The sequence below is a fragment of the Microcaecilia unicolor genome, chromosome 1 (genome assembly GCF_901765095.1).
Source record: "Microcaecilia unicolor chromosome 1, aMicUni1.1, whole genome shotgun sequence".
Lineage (NCBI taxonomy): Eukaryota > Metazoa > Chordata > Amphibia > Gymnophiona > Siphonopidae > Microcaecilia > Microcaecilia unicolor.
Window position 1 is genome coordinate 530,457,049 of NC_044031.1, and position 15,535 is coordinate 530,472,583.

A 15,535-nucleotide genomic window follows, 5' to 3' on the forward strand; every position below is an offset into this window, starting at 1 on the left:
TTGGGGGTGCTCAGCACCCAAGGTAAGGGAGCTATGCACCTGGGAGCAATTTGAGAAGTCCACTGCAGTGCCCTCTAGGGTGCCTGGTTGGTGTGCTGGCATGTGAGGGGGACCAGTGCACTACAAATGCTGACTCCTCCCACGACCAAATGCCTTGGATTTGGTCGTTTTTGAGATGGGCGTCCTTGGTTTCCATTATCGGCGCAAACCAAGGTTGCCCATCTCTAAGGTCGACCATCTCAACATTTAGGTCGACCATCTCTAAGGTCGACCTAAATGTTGAGATTTGGGTGTCCCCAACCATATTATGTTTCGATAATACGGGATGCCCCACCCCTTCGCGAGGACGTCCTCGGAGATGGGCGTCCTTAGAGATGGTCATCCCCGTTCGATTATGCCCCTCCACGTGTTATAAGCTCCCTGTTTGCCTGCCAAATTTGTCTTGGGTTCCATCTTCCACCTTTGACATATGCTAATAGGGAGATCCCTTGTATCCATCCTGATCCAGTAATCCTGAATGCGCAATCAGCCTGCTATGCTCCCATAAGTTGGCCCTAAAAGTCACTTGGAGCAAGGATTCAAGGACCAAGGGACAAGTAACAGACCCGAAAGCTGGTTGCTGGCTTATTTTAATGGGGAGGTATGGGGAATCCTCCCACCCCTGTATAGTCTAGGGAAGATGGAAAGAGGATTCATTCGGGGTACCTGTGGTGACATCCAGGCATCCTGGAACTTCTAACCAAAGCATGCAGGACGTTTTAAAAGTATTTCCATGTAACTTCCTTGAGTGTCCCCTAGTCTTTGTACTTTTGGAACGAGTAAAACATCAATTTACTTCTACTTATTGCACATCACTCCAGATTTTGTAGACCTCAATCATTTCTCCCTCATCCGTCTCTTTTCCAAGCTGAAGAGCCCTAACCTATTTAGCCTTTCCTCATATGAGAGGAGTTCCATCCCCCTTTATCAATTTGGTGGCTCTTTGAACCGTTTCTAACTCTGATATATCTTTTTTGAGATACAACGACCAGAACTGAAAGCAATACTCAAGATGAGGTTGCACTATTGTTCAATACAAAGGTATTATAGTATTTTCAGTCTTATTCACCATACCTTTCCTAATAATTCCTAGCTTCTTGTTTGCTTTTTTGGCCACCACCATACATTGAGCAGAAGATTTCAGCGTATTATCTACAACGACACCTAGATCTTTTTCTTGGGTGCTGACCCCCAAAGTGGACCCTAGCATCTGGTAACTATGATCCGGATTATTCTTTCCATGTGCATCACCTTGCATTTGTCCACATATAGGACCATGTTTATTGAGCCTCGCTGTAGGCGCGCTCACCTTTTAGTGCGCGCTAAAAATGAGTGCGCACTAATGCTAGAGACACCCATATTTTCCTATGGGTGCCTCTAGCATTAGCGCATGCTAATTTTTAGCACACGCTAAAATGTTAGTGCGCCTACAGCATGGCTTTGTAAACAGGGCCCAAAATATTTCATCTGCCATTTGAATGCCCAATCTTCCAATTTCCTAAGGTCTTCCTGCAATATTTGACAGTCTGTACATGTTTTAACAACCTTGAATAGTTTTGTGTTATCTGCAAATTTAATCACCTCACTCGTCGTTCTGATTTCCATATCATTTATAAACATGCTAAATAGCCTACTTCTTTAGCAACCAACAGCATCTCCTCACTTCTTTTGTTCTTCTTTGGGATTGAGAGTAATCTCATACTGTGGGGGAGGGGGGTTGGGTGGGTTACTTTATCCTACCACTGATCTCTTTAAGACACAGTGGACCTGGCTTGGGGCTTGTTATCTGCAATACTGCAGCCAGGAATCTTTTTTTCCCCCACTAGGCTTATTTTTAAAGTAGCTTCTCGTACTGAATGTGCTGGCAAATACCTGTGCATTTGCTAGTTTCTTTCTAGTGTTTTATGAAAGACATGGAGGGGCATTTTCGAAAGGGTCGTCCTCATTATTGGTCATCATATATTATTGTTTTTTATTATGTGTTATGTAAATTATTCTACAGACATATCTTATTTCTTACATAGTAATATGTTAATTTAGAAAAAAACCTCTTACTCTGTTCATAATTATATCTTTTGTAATATCATGTAAGCCACATTGAGCCTGCAAATAGATGGGAAAATGTGGGGTACAAATGTAGCAAATAAATAAATTTCGATTTGGACGTCCTCGCAAAATGTCCCGATCCAGGGGCGGGGAAACCCGTATTTTCGAAACAAGATGGACGTCCGTCTTTTGTTTCGATAATACGGTCAGGGACGTCCAAATCCTGAAATGTGGTCGTCCTTACAGATGGTCGTCCCTAGACATGGACGTTTCTGATTTTTGAAACCAAGGAAGTCCATCTCAGAAATGACTAAATGCAAGCCATTTGGTCATGGGAGGAGCCAGCATTTCTAGTGCACTGGTCCTCCTGACATGCCAGGACACCAACCGGTCACCCTAGGGGGCACTTAAGTGGACTTCATAAATTACTCCCAGGTACATAGTTCCCTTATCTTGTGTGCTGAGCCCCCCAAAACCCCTGAAAACCCACTATCCCCAACTGTACACCACTACTATAGCCCTTACAGGTGAAGGGGGCACCTAGATGTGGGTAACAGGTAGGGGGGGGGGATGAGGCTGGGTCCGCCTGTCTGAAGTGCCCTGCTCCCACTAAAACTGCTCCAGGGACCTGCATACTGCTGTCATGGACCTGAGTATGACATCTGAGGCTGGCATAGAGGCTGGCACGAAATATTTTGAAAGATGTTTTTTGAGGGTGGGAGGGGGTTAGTGACCACTGGGGGAGTAAGAGGAGGTCATCCTCGATTCTCTCCGGTTGTCATCTGGTCATTTTGGGCAACTTTTTGTGCCTTGGTCATAAGAAAAACACGACCAGGTGAAAACGTCCAAGTGTTTGTCAAGGACGTCCTTGTTTTTTTCGATTATGAGTCAAGGATGTCCAAGTGTTAGGCACGCCCAAGTCCTGCCTTCGCTACACCTCCGATACGCCCCCTTGAACTTTGGCCATCCCTGTGACAGATTGCATTTGGGGATGTCCAAAATCGGCTTTCGATTATACCGATTTGGACGACCCTGTGAGAAGGACGTCCATCTTCCGATTTATGTTGAAAGATGGGTGTCCTTCTCTTTCGACAATGAGCCCCTTAGTGTTCGATAGACTGTTGGGAATGTCCCGATGCAGACATGTCAATTCCATTCTAAAATGGGCCTCCATCTAAAAGGCGCCCAGCCGCCCACCCAGCCTCTCCATTTGGGGTCCTTTTTAGAAAATTACTCTCTCCCTGTGAGTAAGTGGTGCCACTTACACTTATAAGTGGTGGATTTTGAAAATCTGCCTGTCCGCATGGTGCTGATTAGGAATTTATCCTCCAGAACATGACCATTTTGCAAAGGGAGGTGTTGTTGAGCTCCAGAAACATAAGCCTTAATATTTCAAGCCCAGCTGGGAAGTTAGCCACGAATTTCGTATGATTTGAAGCAAGTGTAAATGCCGACAGGTAAAAGTATCAATGCATGTAGACTCAGAAGGACCTCCCAGAATAATACCCCCCTATATACCTCTGCATCCTGTCACCTCTGATAAAATACTGTGATTGCTGAATATCCCTTTTAAAAGGAATAAATACAAGTAAAACTGAAATAAAGCAAAATAAAAAAAAGGAAACATCCTTTTTAATTGGACTAACAATACATTTTTGACAAGATTCTGCCTTTGAAAGTTAGTCCAATAAAAAAGATATCACCTTAGTTTTCTTTCTTTTTCTTTATTTCAGTTTCATTTTTATTTATTACTTCCTGTCATCTAGACATATAAGTTGCACTTCTTCTAAAATTTCTATTTATATGTGTATTCTACTTGATACGTATAGTTCCTCTTTTTATATGCATAAATGAAGATAAAGGTTCCTATAATTTACTTCTAAGGAAAATAGTGTGTGCTATCCCTAAAAATAAAGTTGGGGTGCAGAAGTGAGACTAGTAAAGGAAACGTATATGCTTTTTTAACTTTAACTGGCAGAGAGCCAAAAGAGGAGGCAACAAAGTCACACAGAACAATGGAACAGCTGCATCAAGTTAATGAGAAGAGGAGTCAAGGGCTGCTATCATGAATGGTAGCAGAGATTTAGGCAAATCCTCAGATGTAAATGGGTGGGACGGTAGGTATTTGTGAGAGATTCTAATGGGCGCTACCACTCTCCCATAATGACACTCCCTCACAGTGGCAGAACCACCTTAAACCTCTCATTCCCGCCTAGGGGGGGAAATGGCATGGGAGGGGTGGAGCCAGGAGAATGTGGTCTAGGAAGTATAAAAGCTCAGGACACAGCTAGGTTGAGGAGGCCCAGACGGAAGCCCCACTGCATATGCTGCTACCATATGTTTGTGAACTGCAACTACGACAATTAGGTAGTCCAAATTCAACTAGGGATGTTGCAGAATTGTATCTTTGACCCAGGGGCGTAGCCAGACAGCAGATTTTGGGTGGGCCTAGTCAAGAAGTGGGTGGGCCCAAGTGTTCTCCTCCCCTCCCCCTCCCCCAATGCGATGAGACCAGTATCAGCAGGTTAGGAAACTTAGACTGCTGAAGTGGAGACCAGTGTTTTCAGCACCATCAGGGGTAGGTCTTCAGCTGGTGGAGCTTGGGATTCCCACTAGCTAGCACTAAATATGTGCTGCTGTTGGGTGGGCCTGAGCCCTAAGTGGATGGGCCCCGGCCCACCCAGGCCCACCTGTGGCTACGCCACTGCTTTGGCCTCACCAGATGCTGCCTGGTATATGTTATTTGCTAAAGATTGTATTGGTAACTCTAGCGACCCAGGCCAGAGATAAGCAGAATGTGCTGCCTTGCTGAGAACCAATAGTGCACACTGTGGCCCTGCAGGGGCAAGGCCACAAGAAGAGGTCATTTAAGGACTAGTTTTATATTTATGTTCTCCCATGCCTGTGGACTGAATAGGACCCCTTACCTGGCACCTTTAATAAAATATTATTTTTGTGTTCACATTAAATGTGTTGTGTGGCTCTGTTTATCATGGCTCCTCCTGGCCCACCATTCTTCATGTTACCACAGTGTCCTAACAGCAGGCTGATGGCTGAGGGCGGAAAGGTGAGGCATGACAGCAATCATTAACTAAAGCAAGGTAAACAAGGTCAACCAGGCAGATGGAGATGGTTCAAAGGCGTTCTGACAAGGGTAGGCTGACATCTACTGTGTTATTATTACCGTGTAATATGCAGAGGTGCAGCCATATTAATTTGAAGTAGCAAAAATGAAAGAGGCTGGTGGCAGCTTATAGGTTAATTCACTGGTTCCCAAACCTGGTCCTGGAGGCACCCCTGCCAGTCAGGTTTTCAGGATATCCACAATGAATATTCATGAGAGAGATTTGCATGCACTGCCTCCTATGCATGGGTTCTTCATCTTCTTGAGGCATGAGCTGACAAGGATTTTGTCAGATTTCATAACTGTGGCATAACCAGCAGAAACCAAGAGTCCTAATCATAAAGCGAGAAAGGGTACAAGGAAGCTTTGCTGTGGCACTGACCTGCAGTAAGGAAGTGACAATGGCCCAGCCATCAGGATGGTTTTCGGCCTCGGCACAGCTGCTGTATTTGTCTGAATTCCAATGAACTACATGTAACTGGAAAGAAAAAATATAATTTAATCAGCATTGCTATCATTACAAAAACATATCTAGCTTGTGAGATAACATATACAGGTGGCCTGGAGCCATTAAGAAATATTAATGCAAGAATGCAAAAAAGAAAAATTATTTCAGGAAGCAAAGACTTAAAAAGAATGTTTTGGGTAATACATTCAAGTACCAGTACTTCTAAACTAGATAGTGTTATAGGTAGCAAAGATGAATGTTCTTCACCTTATCCAATTTATTCTGTGAACGAGTTTGAAGTATCGTATAGCAATATATTGAAACTCTTTTTACTCTCCATGTGATTAGATACTTCACCTTATACATGACATTTTTATAATGATAATTTTGAAATGATCAGATGTAATGAATCAGTGTGAATTTGTTACAATATAATGCAGCTATATTTGTTATGACTTTATTTATAACTATGATATTTCTTCACTGCATGAGGCTCGAATGCAGACGGTTTTTCAGTTGCCGGCCCGAGTTTATGGAATGCTGTTCCATCTGCTTTGAAGCATCTGTCCTTGTACGGATTATTTAGAAAACAGCTGAACGCTTTTCTGTTTTGTAGAGTGTTTGGTAATTCTTAGGTGTGTGGAGGGTATGGGTTTGAGCATGTGTTTTATTTTTTGTATTATATTTGTTATTGTACTATTATGTGTGTTCTTTGTACCCAGCTCAGATGGCTGAATGAGCGGGCTATAAATGTGATTAAATAAATAAATACCTTGCAAATCATATTGAGATTAAAGGAGGGAGTGATTTATAAATTTAAATTAGATACATAGAAGTACTTATGGTTCCAGCAGATTCCCTCTCTTTTATTCTTAATGGTGGTGATGTTATAATATGCCTGATACAGCAGAGGAAGAGCTGAGTCGTCAGAATAGTAGGCTATGTGCTAGGGAAGCTCAGGGTTCAAATCCACCTGCTCACATAGAGGGGCATTTGTAATATGATGTTCAAATGGCAAAATAAATATTCACCAGAAAATGTGTAACAATGTAAATCCATAATGGAAGAAATAAACATGTTGCGATATTTGAAAATATCCCCCCCCCCCCCCCAAAAAAAAATTTTAAGGGCCCTTTTACCAAGCTGCGGGAAAAGGGGGCCTGCGCTGGCATCAGTGCATGTTTTATACGCGCTGCAGCTGGTAAAAGGGAAGGTCTCGCTTTCCTGTGCTGCGCCAGCGGTAGCCCTAAAAGAGTGAGCAGTAAGCTGCTCTGTAAAAGGGCAACTAAAATATATCAGTGAAAATATAAATATGGACACTGTTCTGAGTTAACTGAGTGTCCTCTATAAACGGTGATAAACAAAAGAGGGGATGCTGCTGAATGCTCCAGATGTGGAGTGTGTTGAACTGTCTCTTTTCAGATAAAGAAGGTGTTTCAGAGACGTTCTATTGCTATAACAATTTGACAAGGGACATTATCGACCTTGAAGGGACATGCAAACATTAGATTGTGTAGCATAGAAACAGTCTGGATGACCTATAATGTCTGTTATTGCAAAAAAAATTGCACATTACATAAGACTGCTCATCTTACCCCAAGACACGCTACCCTGAAATGCCCACTCTCGAAACATTTTTCTTTTGGACAATATCACATATAAACATTTTTTTTTGTTTGATTGTATGGTTTAAATATTTTCATGTGAGAAATACGTCCATCTGCCTCTTGTGACCCGTGGAGGGGCATAATCGAATGCAAACACCCATCTCCATGGGTGTCTATGTCCGAAAATGGGTATGTGAAGAGGCAGGACAGACCGTATTATCGAAAAATATGGGCGTCCATCTTTTGTTTCAAAAATACAGTTTGGACGGACCAAATGCCATGGATTTGGTCCTTTCTGCGATGGGTGTTTTTTTTTTTTTAGCGATAATGGAAACTAAAAGCGCCCAGCTCAGAAGCGTCCTAATCCAAGCCATTTGGTCATGGGAGGGACAAATGTACAACACTACCATAGCTCTTAGGGGCGAAGGGGGCAACTACATGTGGGTACAGTGGGTTTTAGAGGCCTCCCATGTACCACCACAAGTGTTACAGATGGGGGAGGGGGGGATGGGCCTGGGTCTGCCTGCCTGAAGTGCACTGCAGTACCCACTAAAAGTGCTCCAGGGACAGGACTTGTTGCTGCTTTATAACTTTGGCACAGCAGTTCACACCTGAAGACTAATCTCGCTGAAAACGTCCTTTATTTGAATAAGCATGTTTACTCAAAGTTAACTGAAGATCAGAGGTTGTGCCCCCACTGGCAATGAGTCTCACTGATACTGAGATTAGCAGTAGGTCCGAGCTGGCAGAATGGTGTACAATGCCCTCTTTTAGCAACATTCAAGGTAAGAACTAAGTGCTATAACGTGTCTAACACATGAAAGGGATCTAAAAGTGGCTTACACAAATGGCCACTACCTCATGGACTACCGGAAACAAAACAGGGCACACTCTGACCCAGTAAGCAGAGGGAAAAGCACCATGGGAGTAGAGCCTACCAACTACCAACATCGTGAGCATTTAACACAAGCTAGTGGAATCACGGAGCCCAATACCCTACACCCACCACAATGCATTGCTGATGTGACTCTGCAGTGCCCTTAACAGAAAAGCTGTCACACTCACCTGAGACCCACATCAGAACCAGGGAAAGGCTGTCAGAGGATAGAACACATTCTGCTGTCATGGAGGTGGGTATGACATTTGAGGCTGGCATACAGGCTGGAAAAAAAAGTTTGCAAAGTGGGGTTTTTTTGGTGGGAGGGGGTTAGTGACCACTGGGGGAGTCAGGGGAGGTCATCCCCGATTCCCTCCGGTGGTCATCTGGCCAGTTGGGGCACTTTTTTGGGACTTGGACCTGAAAAAAGGGTCCAAATAAAGTGGATCAAATTCTCGTCAAAAACGCCCTTCTTGTTTCGATTATCAGCTAAAGACGCCCCTCTCTCCTCGGCCGATAACCACGCCCCAGTCCTGCCTTTGCCACGCCTCCGACATGCCCCCATGATCTTTGCTTGTCTCCGTGATGGAGTGCAGTTGAGCACGCCAAAAATCGGGTTTCGATTAGACCGATTTGGGCGCCCACGGGAAACGGACTCCCATCTCCCGATTTGGGTCGAAATATGGGCGTCTTTCTCTTTCAAAAATAAGCTGGTTAGTCTTCTCTTTCTCTAGGTACCAATTTAGGTTACAAGCCCTCTCTTGTATAATTCACCTTGAGCACAAGTTTGGAAAAGAGAAAAATTGTGCACTTGCTGTATGACAAAAGGGTACATTTCCCCTTTCCTTGTGGCCACTTAAATCACTTTGAATATTGACCGGTGAATAACAGGCCATATATATACAGTACAGTCATGATTATCCAACCTTCGCTAATCCGACCATCCGGCATATCCAATAGACCACCGGGTGATGTCATTGCATTGCTGTTTAAGAAGCGCACGGTTTCTCTTCCTGTTTTCCTGCTTCACATGCTGCAAGGAAGCCATGTTTGATCTGAGACCATGCTTCTCTGCAAGGGAACCATGCAGTGCAGCTGACACTCCTTCATGCACCCCTCATTGCCGTTAAGAGGCATGTGGCTTCTATTCTGTTAAAGAAGTTTTAAGCTGAGACCTTGCTTTTACACCATGGCAGTAATTTTTGGATCTGGGACCCCGCTTTTACCGTGATGGAACTGTTGAAGAACTTTCAAGCTGAGACCCTGCTTTTACAACATTACAGAAATCAAAAATAGTCAATCCCAATGCATGAGATGTATAGGGAAATCCAGAGAATTTACACATTCTTGAGGTAAACAGAAAAGCTTGATTAAACAGGGGGCAAAGGGAGAATTCAGTATAGGCTGCTTCCCACAGCCAAGCTTAATTTTCAGTGAGTTCAGCTCACTTCCAAGCTTTATACATCATTTGTACTCCTTAGTTTGTGACCCTTTTATTTTTTGTTTCTTTTGAATATATGAAACCAATTAAATCCAAAACAAGAGTGTGAAAACTTTAATGGAAATCCATATACACCCTCCCCAATACTGTTAACTGAAAAAACCTCACTAAATAATAATTAAAAAAAAATTTATATTGTGCAAAATTGTTAGCAAAATTCTTCTATATATATATATATAAATGTCATTCAAAATATGCCAAAGCACCAGAATGTTGAGTAACAGACAGGAGCGAACTTACCTTAACTTGTATTTCCTCGCTCTTTCATCATCTGTTACATTACAGCGTGGCAGCAATTTTTGGCCAGCCAAAAGAGGAAAAAAGTTGTTTTGTTTACAGAGCAGAAACTTTTGCAGAAAAGAAGTGCTAAAGAAAGTGGACATTAAAGATGTTTTGAGCTGAGACCTTGCGTTTCTGTCAAGAAACCATTTTTGATCTGAGAACATGTTTTTGCAGCAAGCAAACCATAGTAAGTTCTTGTGCACAATGAGTTCTATGCAGTACAGTACTGTATGTACACCTATTCCTGTTTGTTTGTTTGTTTACATTTAAAGCACTTCTTTTTTTAAATTCTTTTTCTCATTCTTAGATCTGGACAGTTTCCAGTTTCATTTCTGTTGTATTGATTTCTGCTTCAAACTCTTATTGACTGGAGAAGACAAAGCAGTGAGCTCTGCTTGGTTCACATTGCCTGTTGTAGAAGACAAACTCAAGTGAGGCTGAACATTCAGTAGATAAATATGGATTCCTTTGTTAGGTTCTGTATTTCTGTTCACATTGTCTGCAGTACAGTTGTACTGTATTTGCTCTAATTACCTGCTGTACAATGTTTTCCTTTTTTGTTGTTGTTGTTGTTGTTGCTGATTGGTGTTAATAAACAATATTTTTACAATTAGAGACACACTTTGCCTGTTCTTTATGTATACTCATAGGCGCCCGGTATAAGAGGCTTGGACAGGCTAAGCCTCCCCTGCTGTGCTCTGAGGGGTTTAAATTGTTGATTTACCTCCATCCTCTCAGCAGGAGCTGCAGTGAAAGCCCTCTAGCCTTGTCCAGTTGTAGAAATTGGTTTATGGTTTGTTTACCTTACTGCTGGGAGAGCGGGAGGGGGGGGGGGGGGTTGGCTGGAGGTGTCCTGGGTTGCCAGGGAGATATTTAACTAGGATGACTTCCTGACCTTCACTGAGGACAGATAGCAGCAGAATCATACTGGGCCAGCATGATCAGAAAAACTCACCAGACAACAAAGGTAGAAAAGATCATTTTATTTTCATTATAGTGTTTGAAATATGTCCACTTTGAGAATCAGGTGCTCAACATTAAAAGTTTATATTTATTTACTTATTTATGGCATTTTATCCCACATTAAACATGAATTAGGGTGTTTTGTGGCTCTACATGAGAATTGTGATGATATGATCCCTTGTTTCATATTGTTGACGGTCTGCATTTTCCGTATGGGTGGTATATTGGTGTATTAGGTTCTGCCCAGTGTAATATTTATGGTACAGTAAGGTTCTGAGTGTGTTTTTGCACAAAGTTGTGCATAGTGTTTTGCAGTTGAGCGATTATGCTTAGAATATGCTTTGAGCAACCACTTTATTCTTTGACATATGATACATATCTAATATCTAAATTTAATAAAAGGTATTAATTGTGATTATTTTATTTTTATTTATTTATTTTTTTCTGTGTGTTATCAGACAATTATGTATATAAGCTCCACCCCTGGCTCCACCCCTAACCCCGCCCCCTTTAGCCTCCCCAAACAGTTGGGCCACCGACCGCCTATGTGTATACTGTATGTTTTCCATGCTTTGGTTAAGGGGTTACCATTGTTTTCCGCATTATCCAACTTTTCACTTATCCGACAATGGGTCAGTCACATGTACGTCGGATAATCAAGACTGTACTGTGTATATATATTTAATTGAAGCAATTACTAAACAGAAGGGTTTTTGTAAACTAAAGGCAGTGTTTGCTTTGACTGTTGGTACTATCAAACATATGTATTTGAAGAAATACTTTGAGCTCTTTTTCCTCTTCTAATTTGAATTTATCACCTGTTCAACAATACCTGCAAGTTATCGCTCAGTGGCTCATGGATCACCACCTTGTGTTAAACTGTAACAAGATGGTGGCTTGTTGGCTGACTGGTCATCATACTGCCCCAACTGCTCCACTTTTATTATTAGTACATAAGTACATAAGTAATGCCATACTGGGAAAAGACCAAGGGTCCATCGAGCCCAGCATCTTGTCCATGACAGCGGCCAATCCAGGCCAAGGGCACCTGGCAAACTTCCCAAACGTACAAACATTCTATACCTGTTATTCCTGGGATTTTGGATTTTTCCAAGTCCGTTTAGTAGCGGTTTATGGACTTGTCCTTTAGGAAACCGTCCAACCCCTTTTTAAACTCTGCTAAGCTAACCACCTTCACCACATTTTCCAGCAATGAATTCCAGAGTTTAATTACACGTTGGGTGAAGAAAAAGTTTCTCTGATTTGTTTTAAATTTACTACACTGTAGTTTCATGGCATGCCCCCTAGTCCTAGTATTTTTGGAAAGCGTGAACAGACGCTTCACATCCGCCTGTTCCACTCCACTCATTATTTTATATACCTCTATCATGTCTTCCCTCAGCCGTCTCTTCTCCAAGCTGAATAGCCCTAGCCTCCTTAGTCTTTCTTCATAGGGAAGTCGTCCCATCCCCGCTATCATTTTAGTCGCCCTTCGCTGCACCTTTTCCAATTCTACTATATCTTTCTTGAGATGCGGCGACCAGAATTGAACACAATACTCAAGGTGCGGTCGCACCATGGAGCGATACAACGGCATTATAACATCCTCACACCTGTTTTCCATACCTTTCCTAATAATACCCAACATTCTATTCGCTTTCCTAGCCGCAGCAGCACACTGAGCAGAAGGTTTCAGCGTGTTATCGACGACGACACCCAGATCCCTTTCTTGGTCCGTAACTCCTAACGTGGAACCTTGCATGACGTAGCTATAATTCGGGTTCTTTTTTCCCACATGCATCACCTTGCACTTGCTCACATTAAACGTCATCTGCCATTTAGCCGCCCAGTCTCCCAGTCTCGTAAGGTCCTCTTGTAATTTTTCACAATCCTGTCGCGAGTTAACGACTTTGAATAACTTTGTGTCATCAGCAAATTTAATTACCTCGCTAGTTACTCCCATCTCTAAATCATTTATAAATATATTAAAAAGCAGTGGTCCTAGCACAGACCCCTGAGGAACCCCACTAACTACCCTTCTCCATTGTGAATACTGCCCATTTAACCCCACTCTCTGTTTCCTATCCTTCAACCAGTTTTTAATCCACAATAGGTACCCCCATCTCCCCATTCCCCAGTTTTCGGTACTTAGGAGTTCTTTTGGAGCCACAGATTTCTGCTCTATGCAAATCCCAATCCTTCTTCGCCAACTTAGATTGGTCCATTCACTTTTTGACCATGATACATTTCACTCACTCATTCTAGCTCTTTTTATGACCCACCCAGATTACTGGAACATCATTTATTTAGAGATCACCAAAACTCTACTTACTAGGCTCCAGACACAGCTGTCTGCCTACTCTGCCACTTACGAAAATTCAATCACATCACATCTGCTCTACAGGATCATCACTGGCTGCCAATTCAATAATGCATCCAGTTTAAAGCATTGTTTTTAGGCTTCAAACCTTCTTAACAAGGTACACCTTTGTATCTGTCCTTACTAACCAATCGAAATTCTTCAACACAGGTATTACATTCTATAAATGACCATCGCATGGTTTCACCAGGGCCTCGTCTTGCTCAAATGGAGATGACTCATTGCAGTACATTCTGTTTTGCTGTCCCCCATCTCTGGAACTCCATGCCTCTACCTCTATGCAGTGAACTTAATACAATAAAATTTAAGGCTATGTTGAAGGTTGGTTATTCAAGCAAGCTTACACTGGTTGATTGAGACGGCTTATTGGGGGTATCAGTACCTGGGAGAGAGAAGACTTATGTCTGTCTCTAGTAGAATGCTTGATTCTGTTTGTGTGTTTGATTACCTTTCCTGTCAAAACATTGCAGTCCTTTTTCCTTGCTTTCATTTTTTATTTTATTGTTAACCGCCTTGCTCAATTTGTCAGTTTAAGGTGGTTGTCAGTGAGGTTCAGATGGACAGTAGAGTTCTTTACCACACTGTAGGGACCCCAAGGCATTCATTTGTTCAACATATGTAGAAAAAAGAGGGGGAATAAAAACTCTAGACCTTCCTAAAGAGATAAATAACAAAAGTATCAGGGAGGAATATAAAATGCAACAGACTCTAACATATAAAAAAAAAATACAGTTTTATCCTGAATCAACTGGTGAGAAAAGATACAATGGCACCAGATGTTCATGAATGAAAAGCTATGAAATGTCTTATAATCCCAGCTATTTCAGGTCAAAGCTTTATGATTTGTCATCAATCACTTGCCAAGGTATCTCAATTACATTCATTCTATATTTTATTGCAAATATTACAAAAACAAGTAAGATTGAAAATAAAGCGACTACTTGTCTCAATTGTGCACACTCCATGCTACCAACTTCACAAAAGAAAACACCCGGCGTCCACAATCCGAAAACAATGGCGTTTCGGTCAAGGACCTAAGTCTGGCATTATGAAAGGCACAGACAAAGTCATGCTTTTCAGAAAGAGAACATTCTCCCTACAGGTTTCATGAACAGCTGATGCCATTCTATCTTTTCTCACCAGTTGATTCAGGATAAAACTGTGTTTTTTTTGTGATATGTTAGAGTCTGCCACGTTTTATATTCCTCCCTGATACTTTTGTTATTCATCTGTTCAACAGTATTATTTGGGAAATACGTAGTGTACCTGAATGTAACTCACCTTCAGCTGCTACTGAAAAAGCTGTGAGCAAAATCCAAATTAATAATAATAATAATAGTAATAAAAATAGTAATAATCAAGATGAATAGTAGAAAAAAAAGAATATAAGTTAGTTATAGTTTGTTCTACAGATGTACAGTTGTATATATAACACCTTTATTCTCTTCCTCTCCAGGTAAGAAGACTTGATTCTCTCTTGCATTCCTCTCACTCTGGGACCCTACCTGTGTTAGCTGGTACAGGACCCCCTTTTCTTATGAGGTCCTGGAGCGTCTCCTGGGGACTGAGTTCACCTGAGGGTCTAATACTCCTTCCTTTCCTCAGTTAACATGTAAGGGGATGTCCAGGCACTCCATTCAGCCTTTTTATTTTTGTGTCTACTCTTTGTGAGCTCAGAGATACCACTGGCTTGGGCGTGTCTAGCGTTCAGTCCTGCTTGATAGAGAAAGGAACCCTTTATAGCAGCTGCTTTCATATTGTAACTGGGGTGATTGCTGAACCTGGTGTAAGAACTGAGTCAGAGCTTCCAGTAGCCAGCTTTTCGTTTTCTCAATAGATCAGAATGTACCTCTATCCCAGGCCCTGCTACCTAAGGGGGGGGCTCTTTTATTAAGGTGCACTCACGTTTTTAGGAATGCTTTGGCGTCTCTAATGTTTAGTGTGTGCCCAATTTTAGCGTACGCTAAAAACGTGAACTTGCCTTAGTAAAAGGGGGTCTATGTGTAGTAGGCAATGCAAAATGAGAAGTTTAGTGACACCCGGGTCCCAATATGATTAACTTAAATAGTGGAATATTTTATTTTATGATTTGCTAGGCTGTCATTCAAACCAAAAGCCAATTAATGCAATTTACAGTCTAAAATACAGGTCATAACAACATGTCACAGACATATTAATTAAGACAAATAATGCTTGGAATGAATGATATTTTCTCATCATTTTCTAAAAAGAAAAATCAGTGGGTAAAATGTAGCAGTATCAGTTTAC

The 15,535-nt window shown here is 41.9% G+C and overlaps 1 protein-coding gene across 1 annotated transcript in view; it reads right to left on the bottom strand.

The window, feature by feature from the left end:
- The window catches only part of LOC115478641 (carbonic anhydrase 1-like), a 39,075-nt gene that overhangs the window by 9,286 nt on the left and 14,254 nt on the right, over positions 1 to 15,535 (bottom strand). The window contains exon 4 of the mRNA XM_030216137.1: positions 5,592 to 5,687. Within this exon, the coding sequence (XP_030071997.1) occupies positions 5,592 to 5,687 (96 nt within the window). The remainder of the gene's footprint in view (positions 1 to 5,591; positions 5,688 to 15,535) is intronic.